At 39.9% G+C, this 22,432-nt stretch overlaps 1 protein-coding gene across 5 annotated transcripts in view; it reads right to left on the reverse strand.

Moving 5' to 3' along the window:
* Positions 1 to 8,886: 8,886 nt before the first annotated feature.
* PHF2 (PHD finger protein 2) overlaps positions 8,887 to 22,432 on the reverse strand; it is a 3,400,138-nt gene continuing 3,386,592 nt past the window's right edge. For all 5 annotated transcript variants that reach the window (XM_044078128.1, XM_044078127.1, XM_044078125.1 and 2 more), the window contains exon 24: positions 8,887 to 10,192. In XM_044078128.1, coding sequence (XP_043934063.1) covers positions 10,104 to 10,192 — 89 coding nt within the window. In that variant the 3' untranslated portion in view covers positions 8,887 to 10,103. The remainder of the gene's footprint in view (positions 10,193 to 22,432) is intronic.

Consider the following 22,432-nt stretch of genomic DNA (forward strand, 5'->3'; position numbering starts at 1 on the left):
AGGAGGTGGAAGGTCGGGATCCAAATGCATCCAGGAATACCGACTCATCCTCGGAAGGGCTAAGGGTAGACCAGTTCCCCCTCTGCCTAAGCATCTCAAGGATGTCTGAGAATGAGACATCTTCAGAGGGGGACCTCGGGGACGCTTCAAATCCTCTAAATCGGTATTTGATGTGACAGACTCAGGGGAGTCAACATGCTTCTTCTTGCATTTCTTCTTATGAGATGGCTCCTCTGAATGATCAGGGGAGGCCTCGGAAGAGGAAGATACACCCAAAGGGGTGCCCTGGAGTGTTGGTTCCCCATGCTTGGGGTCTGGAGGAGGGGCAGAGGCAGGCGCAGGCACCATAGTGGGAGGAGCCGAAGGGGATGATCGTGGGGCTGACTCAGGGGCCAGCACACTCCTCATGACCTCAAAGGCGTCCCTGCTCAGATGCTGAGAAGGCTTTGGTTCCGAAGAGACCGGAATCCCTCTCCGCACCGAGGGGGGCGGCTACGAAGCTGATGTAGATGCCAAGCTCACCTGCGCCGAAGCTCCGAGGGGGAGAATGGGGTCGGACAAGGGTCCGATGCCACTCGCCCCCTTGGAGCCAATGATGGAGTCTCGGCTCCCAGATCCCTCCAAGGACGGTACCAAGGAAGTGATCAGAGCCGACGACGGAACCGAAGGAGAAGTTATCGGTGCCGACGGTTCCACGATTCGAATCCCAACGAACTCCGGCTCCGAACTCAAGAGAGGAGTCGGAGGAGGAATGACTGCAGACAAGGACGGAGCCGAACCCTGCTGAGGGGGGCTGGACAACATTTTTGCTAGGGCCTGCAATTTCAAAAGCCTGCTGACCACTCTGTCTAAGTCGTGATCTGACAATCTCGATAACCGAGAAGAGTGGGAGGACCAATGACTGACTCCGATTGGAGCAGAGGAGACCTAGGAGCCGAGCATATCAACTCCAGGGAGGGAGACCTAGATCTCTTTCCATTCCCTGCTTGCTCCAAAGTGCGTGTCGGAGCCGACTGAGAGACAGGCACATCGGTTCCAGCCGGAACCGAGGCAGAAGTAGCAGCTTCACCTAACGCCGGCTCCGAACTGGCAGTCAAAGGTTTAGGTGGCTTGGAGGACTTCACGGGCTGAGCCTTAGCCGGTGACTCCTCGGGTTTGAGTAAACCCTGTAGGATTAACTTATTCCTACGCTCCTGCAGGACTCTTGGACTGAAAGCATGGCAAACCGAACAAGAGTCCTGCAGGTGCACGGCGCCGAGACAATAGACACAAGAAGTGTGACCATCTGTCAGAGACATCTTCTGACAGCATGAATCACACTTCTTGAATCCGGACACCTTGGTATCCTTAGACATAGCTAAAGAAGGGAATACCAGATAAAAAACACAACTATAACAATTTGAATATAATAACTATAACTTACACACAAAATTACCACACCTAAAAACAGTCAAGGATACACACAATAGTCTAACAACAACAAATAGACTAAACTAAGTAAATACTAACTATATATATTTTTTTTTTTTAAAGAAAAAATAGGTTAGCCTCTAACTTAAACGGCTACTTCAGAAAAGAGAGGGGGGGGGGACTCTCTAACTGAAACGAGTATTCTGAAGGGAAGGGGAATACAGATAAGGAAAGGATATCCCAAGAAAGATAGCATACTACGTTTAACAAACTACACTAAACCTACTAGTTTTTTTTTTATCAAAAAACAGATAATAATAATAAAATATATGACCTGAGCCAGTAAGACAACCTCGCAGCAGAAGCGGCAAACGAGATCTGGGTATCTAGTGCCAGGCATCATGGGATATGGGGAGGCCTCGAGCCAGTAAACAGCTCTCAAGCTTTAGAAGATGGCCAAGTCGGAGCCGAGGATCGGCTCCGAACCCAACCAGCAAGAATGAAGGCGAGACAGACAACATCATTTGTTCTCCATCTAGTTAGGCTATTAGTGTGAGTGGAAAAAATTGGTACTATGCCCTGTGGTAGCTGTTCTTGTTGTAAATTTGTGGTTAGCTGTTTTACTAGGATTTATAGCAAAAAGTGTTTAGTACAAGGTAAATATGGATGTGAAACAAAGGGAATTATATATGCATTAAGGTGTCCCTGCAATAAATTCTACATGGGAGAAAGTAAAAAAAAAAAAACATTTAAAACTAGACTTTTAGAACATGTGAGAGATATTACAAAGGGAAGAAAGGAAAGCCCGGTTGCCGAGCACTTTAAAACTTTTCATGATGGTGAAGTTGGGGGCTATAAGGTACTGTATTAGAAAAAAATCATATTGGCCAATATGACAGTGTGCTGGTAAAAAAAAAAGTTAATATATAAAGAATCTATGTACATACTGAAATGTGATACATTGATTCGAAATGGATTAAATACTGAGTGCAACTGAAGATTTTTAATTCACTGTTAATTGCTTTAATGGAAATTGAGTATTTTTAAGTGTATTTATGGTACTTTTGCTGTACACTGTTTTACTCCTCGAAGACTGTTAAACCGAAGCACTAGAGACAATAAATTTGCTTTGCTGTGGATATCTGGCCTGGTGTTTTTTCTGCTATTTTCTACTTCTAATTTCAATATATATATATATATATATATATATATATATATATATAAATATATATAAATATATATATATATATATATATATATATATATATATATATATATATATATATATATATATATATATATATATATTGTAGTCCCTTCAAGAAACCCAACATTTCTTAAATACCATCTGCATCCTGTCTGGGACCACTGTTTTTAACTTTGGCTTGTATGGGGGCCTATTTGATGTAGAAATGTACTGCTTATAGAAACCTTTTATCTTGTTATAAAAGTAAAAACGTGGCACAGTGTTTCATTTGAGAAGAGATGACAGTTGGGCATGTAGTGCTTTTGTTTATGTGGTAACAACTTGCCAGCTATTTATTCTGTTAGACTAGCTTTTCTTCTTGGGGACTGTGCCTTTATGGCTACATGTAAGTGTGCTGCTTGTGTACATATTTCACAGCTTACCTTCTGACTGACTTGTTTCAGCGATCCTAGTAGCATCTGAAGCATCCTCCTCTGTTACAGCATAGATACTTACCCTGTTACTGCTGGTCAGACCTCTGTAGTTCCTGAAAAGAAAAAAAACAACTTACCTGTAAGTCTTTGCTGACTACACAGCATCATTCTGTGCCTCAGTCAAGAGTGGGTGGACCAGCAGAGACCATTTGTTGTTTCTCAGACCACTCTTTTTTAGAGGGTTATATATCATTCCTGGCTGACCCTGGCTCTACTAACTTAATTACTCCCCCCCCCACACAGGAATTTACATACTGCCTACATTTTCCTCCCAGTCCTTTCTTCTTTTAGACTTTATTTCTATGTACATAACTCTCAAAGACATGCTTTGATATGTGCAGTGTTTTTTTTTTTTGCTTCACATCCTGGCTTTGGGCCTTGGTTAAACTTTTCTGTTAACACAACATTTATTTATTTATTTGACATTTGTTAACTGGGTTAGTCGGTCTGGGCATGTACCCTTTTTCAGCGGAGGCCCAGGGGGAAAGCCCAAAATTAACATTATACAGAATTATACAAATTTATACAAAAAATTAGTTTCAGAGCTACAAGTCAAGCAAATCAAATGTTCACAGAGTAGATAAATTAGTAGCATTAACAATTGTACTTGGAAAAAGCTTCAAGGACAAATTGAGGAGGCAAGATATTTGAAGTACAGAAGATCTAATTTCAGTGGGGATTTAGTGTTAAGGGTATGTTTCATAATTATAATCCAAGAAAAGATAGTACTAAGAAATGGGTTACAGTTAAAAAGTGAGTAAATGTAAGCAAAGGTGAAAGTTAAGGGGAAATGTGATTATGTGAACAGGCAAAAAAAAAATAAGGATTTAGTCAAGTATAAGAAGAAAGGAAGAAAAAGAAAAGGAGAGAGAGAGTTTAAAGAAGGGAAGGGAAGAAATAAGTGTGGCAGAGCTTGAGAAGTAAGTTGGAGAAAATAGAAAGTTAGTACATTATACAGAAGGTTAGAGTGATTTACATGTTTGAGGGGATGAAGGTAGTAGAGAGGAAAGTGAGAAAAGGGGAAAGAATAAATATGTATAAAGGAGGTAGAGAGGAAAGGGAAGGATAGAAGGAGGGGGGGAAGGTTTAGCTAGGGTGGTTACATAGACATCTCCAGGTGTTGAGTAGGTAATGTCAAAGAGATGATTTGAATTCTTTAGTATGGGTGATAGGGCCATGGGAAGTTTATTCCATGAGAGGGCAGGAAGACAGCAATATAGGTTTCGCCCTAGAGATATGTTTGGTTTATGAATCTGTAAGAGGCATTTGTCTGAGCTTCTGAAAAGGTGTAGTGGGTTATAGAGGGAGACACGAGTGGATATACTAGGGCAGCAGGAGGGCTTGCTGAGGATGGTATGAATTGCAAGAAGTTGAGAATAAATGAGTTGGTTAGGAAATTCTAACCAACTGATAGTCTGTAGTGCAAGACAATGATGACATTTAGGTGGCATATTGACTGCAAATCTGGCTACTTTGTTATACGTAGTTTCTAGTTTAGATAAAGAGAGGACTGTAGGTTATTTAGGACTTGTAAGCAGTACAAAAGGTTGGGAAGGAGGTAAGCCTGGGCTAGTAATATTCTAGAGTTAGATGTGAGAAATCTTAGGTTTCTATAAAGTAACATGAAGGTTACATTTGAGCTGATCATCAATGATTACATCAAGTAATTTAGTGTGATGTTTAGTTGAGATAATGGTTTTGTTTTGAGAAGAGATGGTGAAAGTGGATTTTAGATGATAGAGAGACTTGGGTAGGAAAAGAAGGAGTTTAGTCTTTTTTGGGTTAAGGAAGAGCTGGTTGTCAGTAAGCCAAGTTTCAGTGAGATTAAATGAGGTTTGAGTAATAGAAACTGGATCAGATGGGTTGTCAGCAATGGTGATGACAGTAGAAGAGTCTGCATACTGTATGAGGGATGACTGAGGACAGGATAAATGAAGTTGGTTAGTAAAAATATTAGAAAGAAGGCGGACTAGAATGGAGCCTTGGGGGACACTCATTTTTTACTGGAAGAAAGGGAGACAGGGCTGACAACCAATTAACAGATTGCTGTTAGTGAGATAGCTAGTAAACCAGGAAATAGCTGAGGGGGAGAGGTTAAGTTGAGTTAGTTTAGAAAGGAGGATGGAATGGGAGACAGTGTCAAAAGCTTTGGAGAGGTCTAAGAAGAGGCAGGACACTAATTTATTATCATCTCTGGCAAGGGAGATGCAGTTAGTAAAGGAAATGACAGCAGTAGTGGTGCTATGGTGAGGGAAAAGCCATGCTGGGTGGGGGTAATGAGGTTTTCTTTCATGAGATAAGATAGGACTTGTTTATGAATATAGTGCTCAAGAATTTTGGAGAGTGTGGATAGTACATAGACAGGGTGGAGATTAGAGAGTTCTACTGAGTTCCCACCTTTGTGGATAGGAATGGTGTGGAATCTCTTCCCTAGAGCTGAGATGGTAAATTCTCAAACTGAATGGTTGATAAGGATGGATATAGGGAATGCAATGAAACTGGCTGCAATCATTAGGAGGTGAGAAGGTAGGTTATCTGCAGTTAATGGGGCAGGGATTAGGTGTAGAGGGTTTTCCAGGGTGGAGAATTTGGTTTACTGTATGCCAAAAGTTTTGGGATTTCTAGGTTGAGTGCTTAGGGGTTTGTGGTAGAAGTTTCTTTTATCCATGTTAATCAATTTTCTGGAAAATTATTGCATACCACCATATACTACATACAAACATTGATCTAATTATTGCAATCTAATGTATTTTACCAGGTCAGTTTCATCAAGTTATCAGTTGGCAGTTACTGTGACTCAAAATTCAATAATGCTCATACAGAAAAACAGTGTTGGATTATACACAGTGGAAGCTTAATAGCCTGAAAACTAGGTCCCTATAATCAATTCTGATGTTTTTTTTTATCAGTTCTGGGCTACTTGCAGTATGCTATGATTCTCTGACTGTACTAAGACCAGAATGGCAGCATAACCAACAGTAAAGCTAACACATTTCAAAAAGCATACTATGTACTGTAATCTAAGCAACCTACCGCCATGTTACAATCAAGCTTGATATCAATTACATAGAGGATTATCATCAGGTGGCTATGTGGGAAAAACCCAACCTGCTGAGGACTGGAATCCCAAAACTGCACCCCCCCCCCCAAAAAAAAATGGCCAAAAATAACTTACATATACCAACTGCACAGTTGCGCCAACTTGAAGAAGGGGGGGAATTACCCCCCAAAAGGGTATCACTGCCAGCATAACTAACCAATAGTAATTTCCTACAGGGAAACTGTGTTCCTTGGTGGGTTGAACTTTGGGCAAACGAGGCTTGAAAGTTCAATCTTTGTCCACCCATATGTTACCTGTTCCAGACATGGATGTTGAGAAATTTGTCCTCAATGTGAATTTTGTCATCCATGTCGAGAACACACAAAAGGTTGGACTACGATAAGAGAGACTTGATCATAATTCTTTGTAGTGCACGGAGCTTTACTTACTCCCATGTACTACAATAAATAAAAAAAGCATTATAGCACTAACTGTTTTAAAGCTTTGAAAGTTGCAATACATTTACTTTTGTAACAAAGAAAGTAACCATTACAGAAGAAGAAGAAAAAAGTCTGAACAAAGAGTTTAACAGCTTCCATCCACTTTTCCCTGTTGGCCACTGAGTGCTGGTAATACACTAGCATGAGACTAGAGCTTATCAGTGGTAAGCGGTACTTAAAAAAACCTTGCCAAGCATCCAATTCTAATGCCAGAAAGGTGTTTTCTGGAAATCATTCCTAAAAGCCTTATAAAAGCAATGTCACACAGTTAAAAAAAGTATATATGTATGTATGTGTGTGTGTGTGTGTATATATATATATATATATATATATATATATATATATATATATATTGCAGAAATTAAACCATTTCCAAAATTTCACAGCTAGGACCTAGAATCAGTCTGTTCCCCTTTATACCCAATTGTTTCTGTCATTAGGAATCCTACTACAAATGGAAAATAAAGTGCACTAAAACAAGAGAACAAGAGAAGCAAACAAAGCTACAATAAACACATTACACACAGTCTGTACAAAACCTGAAATACTTTACTTTTTAACTTTGATCTAAATGTACTTGGATACTGTGGAGCGAATAAGAGCATCTGATTCCATTTGGTAAATAAAAACACTGTAATAGATAGCCACAGTAAACCTTGTTAGAAATGCACATATTATGAAAAAATAAAATAAAACAAAATAAAATAAAACAGCAAGATGACAATGATATATTACATAAATGCTTAACAACAACAACAGCATATTCTCTTCAGGAAAGCTTAGAAAACAATTTATGCACAAGCCTGGGGCCATATTAAACTAATTTTCTTAAAAATGTTTAACTATTTCCAATTTTGCTGTGTGAAACTCAGTTAATAAGGCCTCAGTGTTTCCTGCAAATAATTCTGAAGGAACATTACACTCAAGTAATGTGTTTAAAAACAATGCTCTTAAGAAATGTACAAATATAAAAAGCTACAAACATTAATAAATTACATCATCACAAAACACAGAAACACTTCACAAGGTGCTAGTAAAATAACCTGTATCCCATCATAATCAAATGACTGAAACCATAAGCCAGTATTAAATTTAACATCATTACCTATTGATTCTCTGCATTAGCATGTATTTGAATATTTTTTTCTCTATCTGATTTGGTGTAAGACATCTTACTGTAAGGCTGCAAAACACACTTTGTTTTTCAGGCAATACCTAAAGGAAAACTCTCTTTGTATTTATTAACTAAAAAAGAACAGTTTATAATAATCAGCAAAAAACGGTATAAATGTCAATGAACTCTTATATAGAAAGAAATCTCTAAAGATACTCTGTTATAAAAAGAATTTATTTAAAAAGCTATTTACATGCTACATTCTATGAAAATATGCCTCAGTAAATGCTTCTAAACTGAAAGGTTTGGGACTGCCTGAGAAACAAACTGTAAAGAACAAGTAGTTTTGTTTGTAAATCTCATTTCATAACTGTTAGGCATCATTGCCCTTAGTAGCAACCAGCTATGAACGCAAGATGTTCCTCAACTTTTTTTTTTTTTTTTTATTTTTTTACTGGAAGTGCAGCCTGCAAGCATAGCTTGCAAGGCATACAAAATATTCCTTCATTCAAAAAATGTTGGGATATCTTCCATCAGTAAATGTGAACAGCCATGTCTATTAGTCACTTATCCAAAATATTTTTCAAGAATATATATTAAATGTGTCTCTTTTTGATAAACTATACTCAAATTACAATAGATAATCGAAACTGAACATTTATTAGAAAATCAGCTGTAAACTTAAATAACAGGACTGCAGCTTGTGATAGGATCCCAAAAGAACTGAAAAATCCGAGCCCAAGACCTTAATAGTGATGCTTATTTAAAATGTGCTGCTTCTGCTATAAGGCTCATTAATTCATTTATGTTTGTATTGTATGCTTTATCCGGTCCAGGATCACAGAGGAGCCACAGCCTATCCTGCACTCAATTAGTGCAAGGCAAACAAGCTAATCCTGGGCATGGTATCAGTCTATTACAGAATATGCTCGCATACACATGCGCACACACACACACACACACACACACACACACACACACACACATAAACGCACACACACATAAACGCACACACACATAAACGCACACACACACACACACACACACACACACACACACACACACACACACACACACACACACACACACACACACACACACGCGCACACACACACGCACACACATACACGCACACACATACACACACACACACACACACACACACACACACACACCTTTGGACAATTTGGAGGATTGCCAATTCACCTATGTCATGTCTTTGGGATGTGGGAAGAAACCATATTGCCTGGAAAAAACCCACTCAGGCACAGGGAAGACACGCAGACTCCACAAAGAAGGCACCCCAGCTGAATTCCAATCTGGAGATCCAATCACCGTGAGGCAACAGTGTGAACCACTTCAACACTGTGCCACCTTGTATTCTCCTCATTATGTTAATAAATATGAATCCTATCCGCATCTGCATAAGCGCAGCAAGCTGCAGAGTGGCACACATATTTTCACTTAAGGAAATGTGGGTATCTGCAATTACTTCTGATCTTGTATGATGGAAGTTTACTCACTGCAGAACTGTACTGTAGTATAGGAATACATGCATCTAGGGATGTTCATCCATGGTTCAAACAGCAGATTCCTAAAACTTGCTAAACTGAATTCTCTGAACAAAAGACATCAATGATTATAAAAAATAATATTTATACAGTATATACTCTTTAGAAATGCCATGATTTGGAAAATTGCAGAATAATGAGGCATGATTTTTCTAGTATCCATAGGCCTGGTGTTCCATGGTTCTTTCCAGAGATACAAAGTTTGAAGAACACCGTAACTTGAGAACAGCAACTTTCATTCGTTTTCCAAATGCAGAAGTGGCCAAGTATGTATTTCTTGTAGGGAAGGCTACAGTTTCTCTTTTCTGTGAACTTTTCAAGTCCATAGCTGAAGTCCCAGATACTTCTTTTGCAGGAGTAAGTACTATCATGTCAATTACAGGTTAACCACAGACGAAAGGAAAAGAAGAAAATGCAAAAAATCTGTCTCGAGTATGACCTCAACAGTCTTTGTGTATCCACTGAAACAGGATGACTTCTGCCACTTCTGCACAAGTTGAAAGGATACGTTATATGATGTGGAATGATTTAAAAGTTTGTACTTTTTAACTCTTTGTGAAGCAATCATTCTAAGAAGTTGAGAAAGTTAAAAAATATTTATAGCAGATTTTCTATACATTTTTGCTCCTGAAAGTTACAAACCATTAATAAAGTACAGTCGTAAAAGTCTGAACTGTTTTTTTTTTTCCATTTATGGTGCAGTAACCTGCAGCAGTCCTCAAACAGTTACCACGACAAGTATCAGACCACAAAAGCAGAGCTCCAATAGAGTCCCTGTTTAGCAAATGTTACAGAAGTAGTTTTCCATTCCGATGGATCTTCAAAATCTTTCCAAGTCTCTGTTTAGCTGTAGCCATACCTTTTTTTAAACGTTTACCTGAAAGCAACAACACAAAATAGTTTAATTATTGAAGTATCAAACAAAGCCAAAGTTTCAAGAGCACATCAGTAAACAGGTCATACTGATTAATCTCTTCCTCACCACAACGAAGGTCGAGTGACTCCTACACAAAGCAGACTTCCTTGAGGAAGCTGCCTACACTTTGGCAAACCTGCTGAGACTAATGTTATTGAAAGCATGCCTGTAACTGGAGAGAGTTGCTTCTTTTCCAGATCTTTCCAAGCTTGTAGAACAAGAAACACATTGACAGATTAAATTTCCAAACAGGTAATGAAACTTTCAGTTCATCAACTACCTAAGAGAAATTACTCAATAATTACTTTTTTCTGCCATGAACTATACCACAAGGATAAATAAAGTGTAAATGCAGACAGTATGGAAAAGCCAGTCAATCAACATGTTATGAACAGTTGGAGGAATACAGAGTGAACCCATACAGACTTGGGGGAAAACATGCGAACTTCACACAGAAAATAAAAGAAGCAAAATTTGAACTTTTGACCCTGGAGCTGTAATTGACCCAGCTTCCTAGAAGCATCCTTTATAAGCAGGCTAAACTGCCTGAAGACTTCCAGAATGCGGAGAAACTAGAAGTATACTGAATCCATGAAGGAAAGCTCTTACAACAATAAGCCTCACAGCACATCAAAGGTTTGTATTCAGAATGGGTTTCTTCAGAAAGTACAGTTGTGTACACTTACCATAAATGTAGATGTTCGAGTGTATTCACTATTGCAATCATTACATTTGGGTAATTTGCTGGCAGGTTGCCTTCAGTCGGCCTGATTAACAAAGTCTTGGGTCCAGCGTCATTGCTGTCCCTTCTTCCATGACGTCAGGTCGTCAGGGGTGTAAAACATGCAGCCGATGCCATTACATCAGTTTTTCTTGCCCCAGATGTCAGGTGCCCCCCAAATGGGGAGCAATATATATATATATATATATATATATATATATATGGGTACCTATGAGTTGATCGACAACTCAAAACATCGACAATGACTTCACCGACAAGTCAAATAACCGACATCGCAAAACACGGACGTTTACCAGGTAACGGATGTAAATTCGCTACTCATGCCTACCATGGTTTAGTAAGTGTGGCAGTGTCATGCAACCATGGTAGGCATGAGTAGCGAATTTTCATCCGTTACCTGGTAAACGTCCGTGTTTTGCGATGTCGGTTATTTGACTTGTCGGTGAAGTCATTGTCGATGTTTTGAGTTGTCGATCAACTCATAGGTGCCCATATATATATATATATATATATATATATATATATATATATATATAATTTAAAACACAAAAAAAATACCTCCAAACAAAAGCAAATACACCAAAAAGGCTTTTAAGCATAGTAAAAGAAAGTAGAGGTATAGTAAGAGAAAAACAGGGGGCTGGAGGGAGGGTAACCAGGACTGCAAAAGTGAATACACTCGAACATCTACATTTATGGTAAGTGTACACAACTGTACTATGTTCTTCATGTTTCACTGTTGCAGTCATTACATTTGGGTAGATTCCCAAAGCTGTGGTTGGGAGGATGGATTTATACAGCATTCGGAGCAGCTATAAGGCCCTGCAGGACAGCAGTGGCAAAGCCAGCTCTGGATTTAGAGAAGAGAGGTAAATGGTAATGTTTGGTGAACATATGAACTGATCTCCAGGTAGCAGCTTCTAGAATGTCTCTGTTAGGAACCCCTCTGAGAAAGGCTGCAGAAGTAGATGCAGCCCTGGTGGACTGAGATCTGATCTCCTTGGGGATAGGTTTACCATGGTGCATATAGCAGAAACAAATACAATGGCTTATCCATTTGGAAATCGTCTGCTTTGAAATAGCCTTTCCCACTGCCCCTGCAGCAAATGCCACCAATAGTTGTTCAGATTTTCTTAGAGATTTTGTCCTGTTTAAGTAAAATCTGAGTTGTCTGTGTACATCCAATGAATGCAGAATCCGCTCACCCTTGTTCTGTGGATTGGGAAAGAATGTTGGCAGATGAATGGTCTGATTAAGAGCCACACTGGATACCACCTTAGGCATGAAAGATGGATTGGTCCTGAGAGACACCCTGTCCACATGAAAAATAATGAAAGGCTCCACTGCCATAAGACCCTGTAATTCAGAAATCCTTCTAGCTGAAGTGACTGCTAAAAGGAAAGCTGTTTTCCAGGAGAGAAATTTTAAGTCTGCAGTAGCAGCTGGCTCAAAAGGAGAGAGAGTGAGTTTTTACAAAACAAAATTGAGGTCCCATGCAGGGGTTGGCGCTCTCCTGGGAGGTCTTAAGTTTTTGGCCCCTCTGAGATACTGCTTTAGCAGAGGATGAGAGAAGAGGAGAGTTGTAATGAGCTGAAACGGCAGAGGCATGGATTTTTATGGAAGTAAAAGATCTCAGTTAAGTATTGCAGAATATTAGGAATATTGGGCATTGCTGTGCTTATTCCTTGTGATTGGTTCCAGGCACAGAATCTTTTCCATTTGTCAGCATAAGATTTTCTAGTACTAGGCCTTCTAGCCTCCAAAATGACATCAATCACAGGTTTGCTGAGGGATGACAAGGGTGAAATTAGATGATTAGCCACGCTGCAAGATTCAAAGTTTGGAGCTGAGTGTGCAGAATTTGGTAGTTCTGCTGAGACAGTAAGTAAGGTGTCTGAGGCAGGTGCCATGGAGGAAGGTGCGAAACATTGTGCAGGAGTGGGTACCAGTGTTGACGAGGCCAGTCTGGGGCAATCAGAATAATTTTTGGTTTGTTCTGCCTGACTTTTAGTAGAACTTTGGAGAGCAGAGGCAGAGGGGGAAAAGCATAGACTGATAGGTTTTCCCATCTGAATGATAAAGTATCCACTTTCCAAGCTTTTTGTGATGAATTCTTGTGGAGAATTTGTCCAACTGATAGTTCTGGGGTGAGGCAAAAAGATCTATGTCTGGACTCCCCCCATTTGCATGTCAACATGTTGAAAATTTGTGGTTCCAGTTTCCATTCGTGCGGGTCCATATGATTTCTGCTTAGTTCATCTGCCAGAGTATTAGCTTTCCTGGCAGGAATTGACCTTGTAATTGTATTTGGTAGGTCAAGGCTGTGTTCCACAATGCCATGGCTAGTCTGCAAAGGGGGTAGGAATGTGTACCCCCCCCGCTTGTTTATGTACCACATAACTGTGGTGTTGTCTGTCTTTATCATTAATTGTCCTGGATGAAGGTAGTCCTTGAAGGCTGTCAGTGCATTCTGTTACAGCTAGCATCTCTTTCTGATTGATATGAAGGTGCATTTGATTTGGGCTCCATTTGCCCTGAATGCACTTTCCTGCAAGATGAGCCCCCCAAGCATAATCTGATGTATCTGCAGTTAGGGTTTGGGCGGCAGGGGGTGGAGTGAATGGTAGTCCCTTGATTTGGTGGCAGGCCTCTGCCCACCATAGGAACTCTAGTTGCAGGCAAGTTATGATAGGAATCATTGTTTCCAGGCTGTGACAATGGTGACTCCATAAACTTTTTAAGTACCACTGAAGTTTCCTCATATGCAGTCTTGCCTATGGAATTAGAAGAATGCAGGAGGCCATGAACCCCAAGGCTTGCAGCATTTGTCTTGCAGATGACAGGGTTTTTGTGGCCACCTGTTTGAAGTAAGTCACCAATTGAATTTGCTTTTCTGGCATAAGGTAAGTCATCTGGGCAGTTGTATTCAAGCTTGCACCCAGGAATGTAATTTTTTGAGAGGGTACCAGTTGTGATTTCTTTTCGTCTATGGTGTACCGTAGACAAGTTAGTAGCCTTTTTACAAACGCCAGATGTTTTATAAGAGTGTCCTTGTTTTCTGCCTGAATTAGACAATCGTCCAGGTATGGATAAATTTGAATATTTCTTTGCCTGAAAAAAGCAATTACTGTTGCCAGGCACTTTGTGAAGACCCTGGGTGCAATAGATAAGCCAAAGGGCAGTGCAGAGAACTGGTAATGCAAGTAGCCTGCTTTGAAGCGGGGGTATCTTCTGCAAGATTTCCTGATCGGGATATGCAGGTAAGCCTCTTTTAAGTCTAGAGTCAACAACCAGGCATCTTTGCCTAGCATAGGTAGTAACTGTTGAAGAGTCAGCATCTTGAATTTTGGAATGTCCAGAAATGTGTTTAGAGTGGATAAGTCCAGAAATGGACACCATGATTTGTCTTTCCTGGGTACCAGGTAAAGTCTTGAATAGAAACCTTGTCCCTTTTCCTCTTCTGGTACTGGCTGAATAGCCCCTATGTTCATGAGGGACAGAACTTGTTTCTGGGCCTCTGCCCACTGATTTGGGGGCAGGTCTGGCCATCCGTTTGGGATTGGAAACGTGTGTAAATGAAATCTGTATCCCTGGGATACTATATTTAAAACCCATTTGTCCTGGGTAATAAGTTGCCAGTTTTGTGCATGAAGTGCCAGTTTTCCCTCCAAAGGGGCGGCTAAAAGGTAAGTGCTTGGTGATTGTAGAGGGAAGTCATTGAGACTGTTTGCCATAGGGAGGTGCCTTGTTGTTTCCAGATTTGGAGGTGGAGGCACCCCATTGTTTTGTTCTAAAAGTTCCTTATGACTGAAACCTGGAGCCTTTGGAATGTCTGGATTTGACTTGTGTGGCTCTCAAAGGGACTGGAAAGGACCAGTTTTTAGTAGGCCAGTGCCTACTAAATCTTGGAGGTTGCACTTGTAAGAAATCTTTCACAGTTTGCATAGATTTAGCTTTATCTTCCATCTTTTTAACACTTCTTCACCCTTATTACCAAAGAGACAGTCCTGTTGTAAAGGAGCATCCAACAATTTTGCTTTAACATGGTCAGGCAGAGTTTACTCTTTGAGCCAAGCTTGCCTTCTTAGCACAGATCCAGTTACAGCAGCCCTGCAAGAGGCCTCCAAGGAATCAAAACCACATTGCAAAGTATGTTTTCCAACTTGTTCAGCTGAATGTAATAAATCCTGTAAATCTTTACTTTCCACACAGTTAGAAATTAACATAATTTTCTGTTTAAGTAGTCCCGTGATATGCTGTTGATATTTAAGCATATGAAATTGACAGTTTAAAGCCCTGATTGCCAAGGTTGCAGAAATGTAAAACTTCTTACCCCATCTATCCAGCGCCCTGGAATCTCTATCAGAAGGGGTAGGATTTTTAGCAGTAGAGGCCTTAATGCCCTTGAGACCCTGAGAAATGGTTTCAGGATCAGCAATAGGAATTTTGAAAAGGAATTTGTGGAAGTCAGGAACCCTGCAGTATCTGTATGGCTTACAAGGAGCCGGAGGCAGAGAATGAGGAGCCATACTAGATTCTGAAAAAACATCATCAACAATGTCTAGAACAGGAGGTATAGCCAAAGGCCTATGCTGAGGAAGAAGAAGAAAATCCCTGAGTCTCTTTTTAGATTCAGAGAAATCCTGACTTTCCCAGTGGAAATGTTCCCTTAAGGTATGTAAAGTTTCCCCAAAAGAAAAATCCTCAGGGGGAGAAGCAGAAGGAATGGAATCTTCTGCATCAGAGTCTTCATAAGTAGGAATAGACAAATCCTGTTCATTAAAAGAGTCAGAAGAAATAGAATCCTGTTCAGAAGATTCATAATCAATGTCTTGCCTAGGCCTCTTAGAAGGAGGGGGTTGGCTACCCCTGATCAGAGTAATTAAATCTTTAGCCATTTGATCATTTGTTTTTTAGGCATAGGGGCCTGCACATGTGGCCCAGGTGTCGGCTTTTTAGACATAGATTTAGATTTTGGCCTTAGTTTTGAAGATGGCATTGGTCTAATATACAAATCTGTAGGCCTGAAAACACCCTCAGTAGCCGGTGCCTGCACAGCGGCTCCAGACCAATCTAAGGTAGAGACATCCATGGGTTCCATAGCTGAAGCATCTCGCGGCATACCTGACTCCGAATGGGTCTCAGTAGAGGCCTGCGAATCAGAAGTAGCGGGTATCAGGGGCTGTGAAAGCATCTCACTGAGTACCGGTGAACTGGCGACTGGCTTAGGAGAAGCATCGTCGTCAGTTTTGGACCTCGACGGTTTGTCTCTGTCTTTTTCTTTGCATTTTTTAGGTATTCTGGTAGTCAGATTGCTAACTGACGACATTTCTGGATAATTAAATCTTGAGCCAAAATATTTAGAAGCAAAAATATACCGACGTTTAATCATGCGTTGATTAAATTTAGCACAAAACCGACAGCAAGGTACGTTGTGGTCAGGGCCTAGGCAAGGAATACAGTACAAATGAAAATCCTTATGAGGTATTTTCTTCCCACAAGTAATGCAATTATTAACTTTTACTGACATCGGTAAGGAGCAAGAAAAAGTTTCCCCAACAGGGTACTTAGCTTTTAGTTGAAGACATCGGTTCTGAAACTCGAAAATGAAAATTTCAAGATTCGGCCGACTGGCACTTGCGAACTGCTTCTGCTTCGGGCACCGCACGGCAAGAAAGACTGATGTAATGGCGTTAGCTGCATGTTTTATACCCCTGACGACCTGACGTCATGGAAGAAGGGACAGCAACCGACACAGGACCCAAGACTTTGTTAATCAGGCCAACTGAGGGCAACCTGCCAGCAGATTACCCAAATGTAATGACTGCAACAGTGAAACACAAAGAACATCATATGAATTTTGCAGCAGGTGACCTTGGCCAAGACATGCCTCTCAACCTCTTAACACATGAAATTTGGACAAAGCCTAAGATATTGGGGGGACAAAGACCCCAAAATAGGGAGAGTTTTTAAATATTACTCTTATAAGCGTAGAAATTTGCTAGAATAACAGGTTTTGTGTTAGAATGAGTTTTCTGAAGGATACAATGCCTGAAACTGAAGTGTCTGTCATTATTTAGTGATTTCAGTCCTCAATGATGTGTCAGGAAACCACAAATTTTATGAGGAACAGACGAAATATACAAGGCAAAAAAATTTGGTCATTCTGCGAAAATCTGAACAGTGAGAGGTATGGGCCAAGACATCCTATAACGACAGTCCCCTAAAGCATGTTAAGGAAACTGTTGTAGGAACTTGCCTCTTAAAGAGACCAGTGACATTTTTCTGTCATAACTGAAGGTCTTGGAAACTTGCCTCTGAAAAAGATCAATTACTTTTTCTCTGTCAGTCACCACCTCTCTTCTCAGGCACAAAGTGATAAGGTTTGAACTGCAGCCTTAGACATGAGTGGGAATTGAAACTGAATTGAAGTGAAATGGGTCCAGTGGGATCAGTGTGCTCTACCCCAGTTAACAAATTCAAAACAAAATAAAATAAGTCCTTTTAAAAGTCAATGTTAATTCCTTCCTAACCTGGTAGATCACAGCTTGACCTCCAGAGTGTGAAAGTGCTATTTCAAGTGGTTTAACAGTGGCAATTTGAGAGCACTTATGCATAAGTGTACACAAAGCCACTGGGATAGAGCAGCTGCTATCGAAACTCCCCCAATAACTACTCTCAGATCACTATCTAACATTTCTAACCTATGAACAAATTCTACCCTCTACAACTGTTCTCAACCTACAAACATGTAAATATGCAAGATATACTGCATATATGTTACCGTTCAACTGTTCTTACTTGCCATTTTACACCCACAAGGTGTTTACTGCACCTTTTAGCAACTATGTATTGAATTTTGTTGACTTTGAACTATGTTGCTTTTACTTTGTACTATGTATTCTGAATTATATAGTTTATACTTGTATTATGGGGCTATTCTCACCTTTCAGCAACTATGTATTGAATTGCGCTGACTTTGAACTATGTAGCTTTTACTTTGTACTATGTATTCTGTATTATGTAGTTTATACTTTGTACTATGGAGCTTTTCTCCCCGGGCCTCTACTGAAAACGGGCTCTTCGAGCCCACTGGACTTCCCCGGTCACCAAACTGGAAATTAAATAAATAAATAAATAAATAAACTAGTGAAACTCCCTAGCATACAGCATTTGCGGGCTTGAAGACTTCTCATTAAGAGGCAATGGGGTTGGAAGGCTATTCCCAAAGTTGAGTCCATGCAAGTAAATCTTCAAGTCCTGGGATCACTGCAGCAAAACTGTCCATGAAGTATGGGAAAGTATGGGAATTAGCCTCAGGCAAACAACAGCATTACCAGACAGATCGCCAAAGCTTTTGATACCCCTCCCTCATCAGACTGGACTCCTCCTCAAGCTGCAGACATAACATTAACAACAGGTGGAAAGGGGACAGCAGCCTTGCTCCATCACTGACTATTTCTGGTGAGATCAAAGACAGACTAGTACCAGCAATTTTGAATACAGCATGTGCCCACGGCTGGGAATCAGGTCTGACCATGACAGTGTCCTCCTCATGCACCCTCACATGAGGCCTGTAAGGGCTTACACATTATAAAAGTTTATTAATGTTTTTGGGTGGAAGTGGGAAACAGTCCCTGCAAAAGCAGTGACCCTGAACTCAAATATCTGCTGCTACAGTAAACCACAGCTGTAATAAGTTCATCATCTAAATCACTGCTGCAGTAGTATTTACAAAGCCCAGGAAGAGTGCTAAAGCAATAGTGACCTGGATAGCATGTCAAGGATGGAGAAGCTAGCAGATGCTGTAAGTATTCATTCATTTTACAAGGTTTGGAATATGTAATGATGGAAGTTCAGGTAGCTGTCTCATATATGCTCCGAGGAGAAACACTACTGTGGAAGGCAGTAGAAGTCTTGTCTAGAGATTTACCACTGTGGTCATAAAAACTACAATGTAGTTAGCTAGCTAGCTAGCCACTTCAATAATGTCTGCTTACAGCCTTTGGACATTTAAGATGAACTGGTCTATCCCCGATGAAAGACTTTACAGCAAGCAAGTCACTTAACCAGACAACTCTCCTGATCTAAGTCTGAAAAAGGTCCGTGGAGATCACTGATCTACCCCTGTAAACAAATACAACTAAATAAAATAAAGTGCTCTGAGGCCATAAAAGCCTAAAGTTCAGAGAATCTCCAAGAAGTAAAAGCCACATGGAAAACAACTTTCCAGGAAAGGAATTTTATGGAACAACAAACTGAAGGTTCAAAGTTCAAAGGGTGGTAGCATAAGTGCTTCGATGACAAAGTTAAGATCCCAGGTAGGGGCCACTAGCTGTTTGGGTGTCTTCAGATGAAGCATCATTTTAAGGAAAAAAATGGCAAAATGGCTGCTGGAAGATTAGCCAGAGGGGCAGTAATATGAATACAGGCTAATACAGCAGATAAGTGGTTTTCAATAAAGACATAATCATACATAAAACAGGTAGCTCATATAGCTAAGAGTTTGATGTACTGTGCCTCCGCAAGGAGAAGTACACTTAGATGATCACTGGAAAAATGTTTTTAATTTCCCAAGATATGATTTTTTTAGTGGCAGTTTTTCTAGCTTCCTTAAGAAAGTATAGTACCTCTGGGTCAGAAGCAAGGACATCAGGAGGCATACTCAGTGTACGCACTTTAGTACAGTATTTGTGGAGTGGGGGCAAAGTCTTGTAGGCACTAGGACCCAGCAGAGAAAAACTGAAAGTTAAGAATATAAATAAAATAAAATTATAACAGCACATGCAAATGCTGTAAGTAAGACTGCATAGTAATTTGCAGCTCATCAAGCATTTGCATGCTTAGCATTTTTTTAGTTAATGGGTGATAATTGCCCAGTTAGCACAGTCACTTAGGTAGGGAGAAAGGTGTAAAATTCAACCTATCTCATGGTCCTTTGATACGGCTTTCCTTTCATCGATTAGCCGGTGCTGAGGATGGGAGTGAGGGAGATGTGTCACTGACATCAGCAAATGCAATTTTGCAGGTGGGCATAGGCACTGGAACCATATGGCAAGGGGTGGGTGCAACTTTAAACTAATACTTGAATGTGCCCATCCTAGCTTAAAAATGCAAATTAAAATAAAAATATACCAAATGCCCTTCCCTCTACATCCTATTTTCTGACTAACATAGAACACTGCTGTTTATCACAAAGTAATAAAAGATGTCATTTACCTACTAATTCCATTTTTGCCAATAGTACCAAACATGCTATAGTTTATAAGCTTCAGTGACTCACTGTAAAAGTATAAGATCCGGCAAAGGAAAGGGTACAAATGCAAGGTAAAATCGGGGACTTCTGAAAGCATATCTCTAAAATGTTTTATTTTGCCTAGGAGAAAAATGATGTTACTATTAAAATATCAGAATGCCACAATTTTTTCTGTAGCCCCTTTAAAGTTTAATTTGCTAGAGCTTTCCTCTCACCTGTCATGTTTGATTAGCCGTACACGTGGAACCGTATTACAGCAAAGGAACCGCGACTAAAACTGGAACCACAATTGCTAACTTGTTTACTTAATGATTCTCCACTTCTTTGAGTAGGAATTCTAGAGAAAGCATAAAAGTAATGGTGGTACAATTGACCAAAACCAGGACAAATTTATAAACTTAGAAAGTTGCAAGAATAAGCACGTTTTATATTAGTATGCTTTATTTCTGAAGAATATAAAGTCTGAAACATGAATGAGTGTCATCTGGAGACTGCAATCTTTAGTGATTTGGCAGAAGACCACATTTTTTAGGAATAAACCAAAAGATGTAAGGCAAAAATCTTGGACATTCTGCAAAAGTCAGGACATTTGAGAGGTGTGTCTGTATGCAGGGCGAACAAGGGAACAGTCTGTGCTTGCCTGTTACTGAAAAGGAGGTACATGTTCTCTTAATGACAGTTGTAACACCATATCATGTTGGTGACTTCTGAGAAAAGTGGTAACAGTTTATTGTCTGATCTACAATTCTGGACCCATCATGCCATAGCCAATAATAATCTAACAAATAGATAAGTAAGTCTACTGGACTTATTTTTGAGGTGATACATATCTATAAGGGACTACCAAAATAGAAGGGGAATCAGAAATGCACAGATGATATTTTATTTCTTCACTTCTGGTCCTGGAGTGTGGTCGGTAACAGTTAATTTACATCCTTAAATAAATTAATAACGAAAACGATGGTCATAAAACTTAAAAAGTGTCATCCCCCCCCCACACACACACACACACACACACACACACAGTTTTAGGCTTTGGTAGTAAACTTCCATATACTGATGTTATGTTTTTGTTTTGTTTTTTTTGTTTTTTTAATTTCTTTTGGAAAGCAGGTTATTTGCTTTAATTAATTATTTTTTTTTTAAAGAACTGCAGTTTGAGGAAGTGGAAGTAATGGAATTTGAAACACCTTGGTTTCCTTGCTACAGGTGGTGGATTGTATGCTTAGTTTTTTACTTTGTCAGAGTTTTTTTTTTTCTTTTTTCTAAGTAGTCATTACTTTTAGCTACTTGGCCACAGCTGCATTCATCTACATGATGTGGTAGAGTTTAATAACTAGTATTTAGCCATGTGCCTTTCTTTTCTCTAATATCATAGTAGGATTTGTGTATGTTTCAGTGGTCTGGGCCCTGATTTTCCTTTAGTATCTTTTTACCCTTCCTGCAGCTGCCCTTCAAAGCAGGTATCAGTTGTTTGGAGGCTACCTTTGCATTCCATCCACCATGGCTTGTCAGGAAAGCCTGACAGCATGGCTATGGCAGTAGCTTAGGGAAGGAGAAAGGTTGAACAAAACAGAGCTGACAGAAGACAACAGTGCGTCAGTGAAGGAAAACTGGCTTGCAGACAGCTGGGAGAAGACAATTAGCAAATAAAATGGCCAAAAGGAATAAGTACAAAATAGTTTCTTGAGCAAGACAGAAAATATCAGTTGTTCCACCCTTGAGCAAAAAAAAGTTGAGAACTAAGGTAGGGGTTCCCTGTAGAACTGACCAAACAGTGCCTATTGAAATATTAGTAAAGTATTTAAAAATTGCCCTTTATTTTGGTATGTGTGCCTGATTCATGAACAAACAAGTTGATAGCTACAGTGGAGGTTCTCTGTAGCAACCACCTGAAGCAGCTCATAGGTTTGAAGGAGTTACAAGACAGCAGAGTCAAAAGACTGCATTCACCTTGCCTAACACCCTTAGGTTTTACCTATTTCTTGGGAAGGACAAACTCAGGTCATTCCAGGAACAAATTTATGGGATCCCATCCAATCATCCTGGATAGATTTGGATACATTTTTAAGGATGTTATGGTGTCACATTGTTTAACTTGCAGAGAAAGTGTGCCCCAGAGATGAGGTAGGCATGAGGCAATAAATGTGTCCCTTCATCAAGTTTTCTTTGTCTGTTGTTGAAGGTGTAGATGTAGTGCTGT

Source organism: Protopterus annectens, chromosome 7.part0 (genome assembly GCF_019279795.1).
Source record: "Protopterus annectens isolate FY-2018-M chromosome 7.part0, PAN1.0, whole genome shotgun sequence".
Classification (NCBI taxonomy): domain Eukaryota; kingdom Metazoa; phylum Chordata; order Ceratodontiformes; family Protopteridae; genus Protopterus; species Protopterus annectens.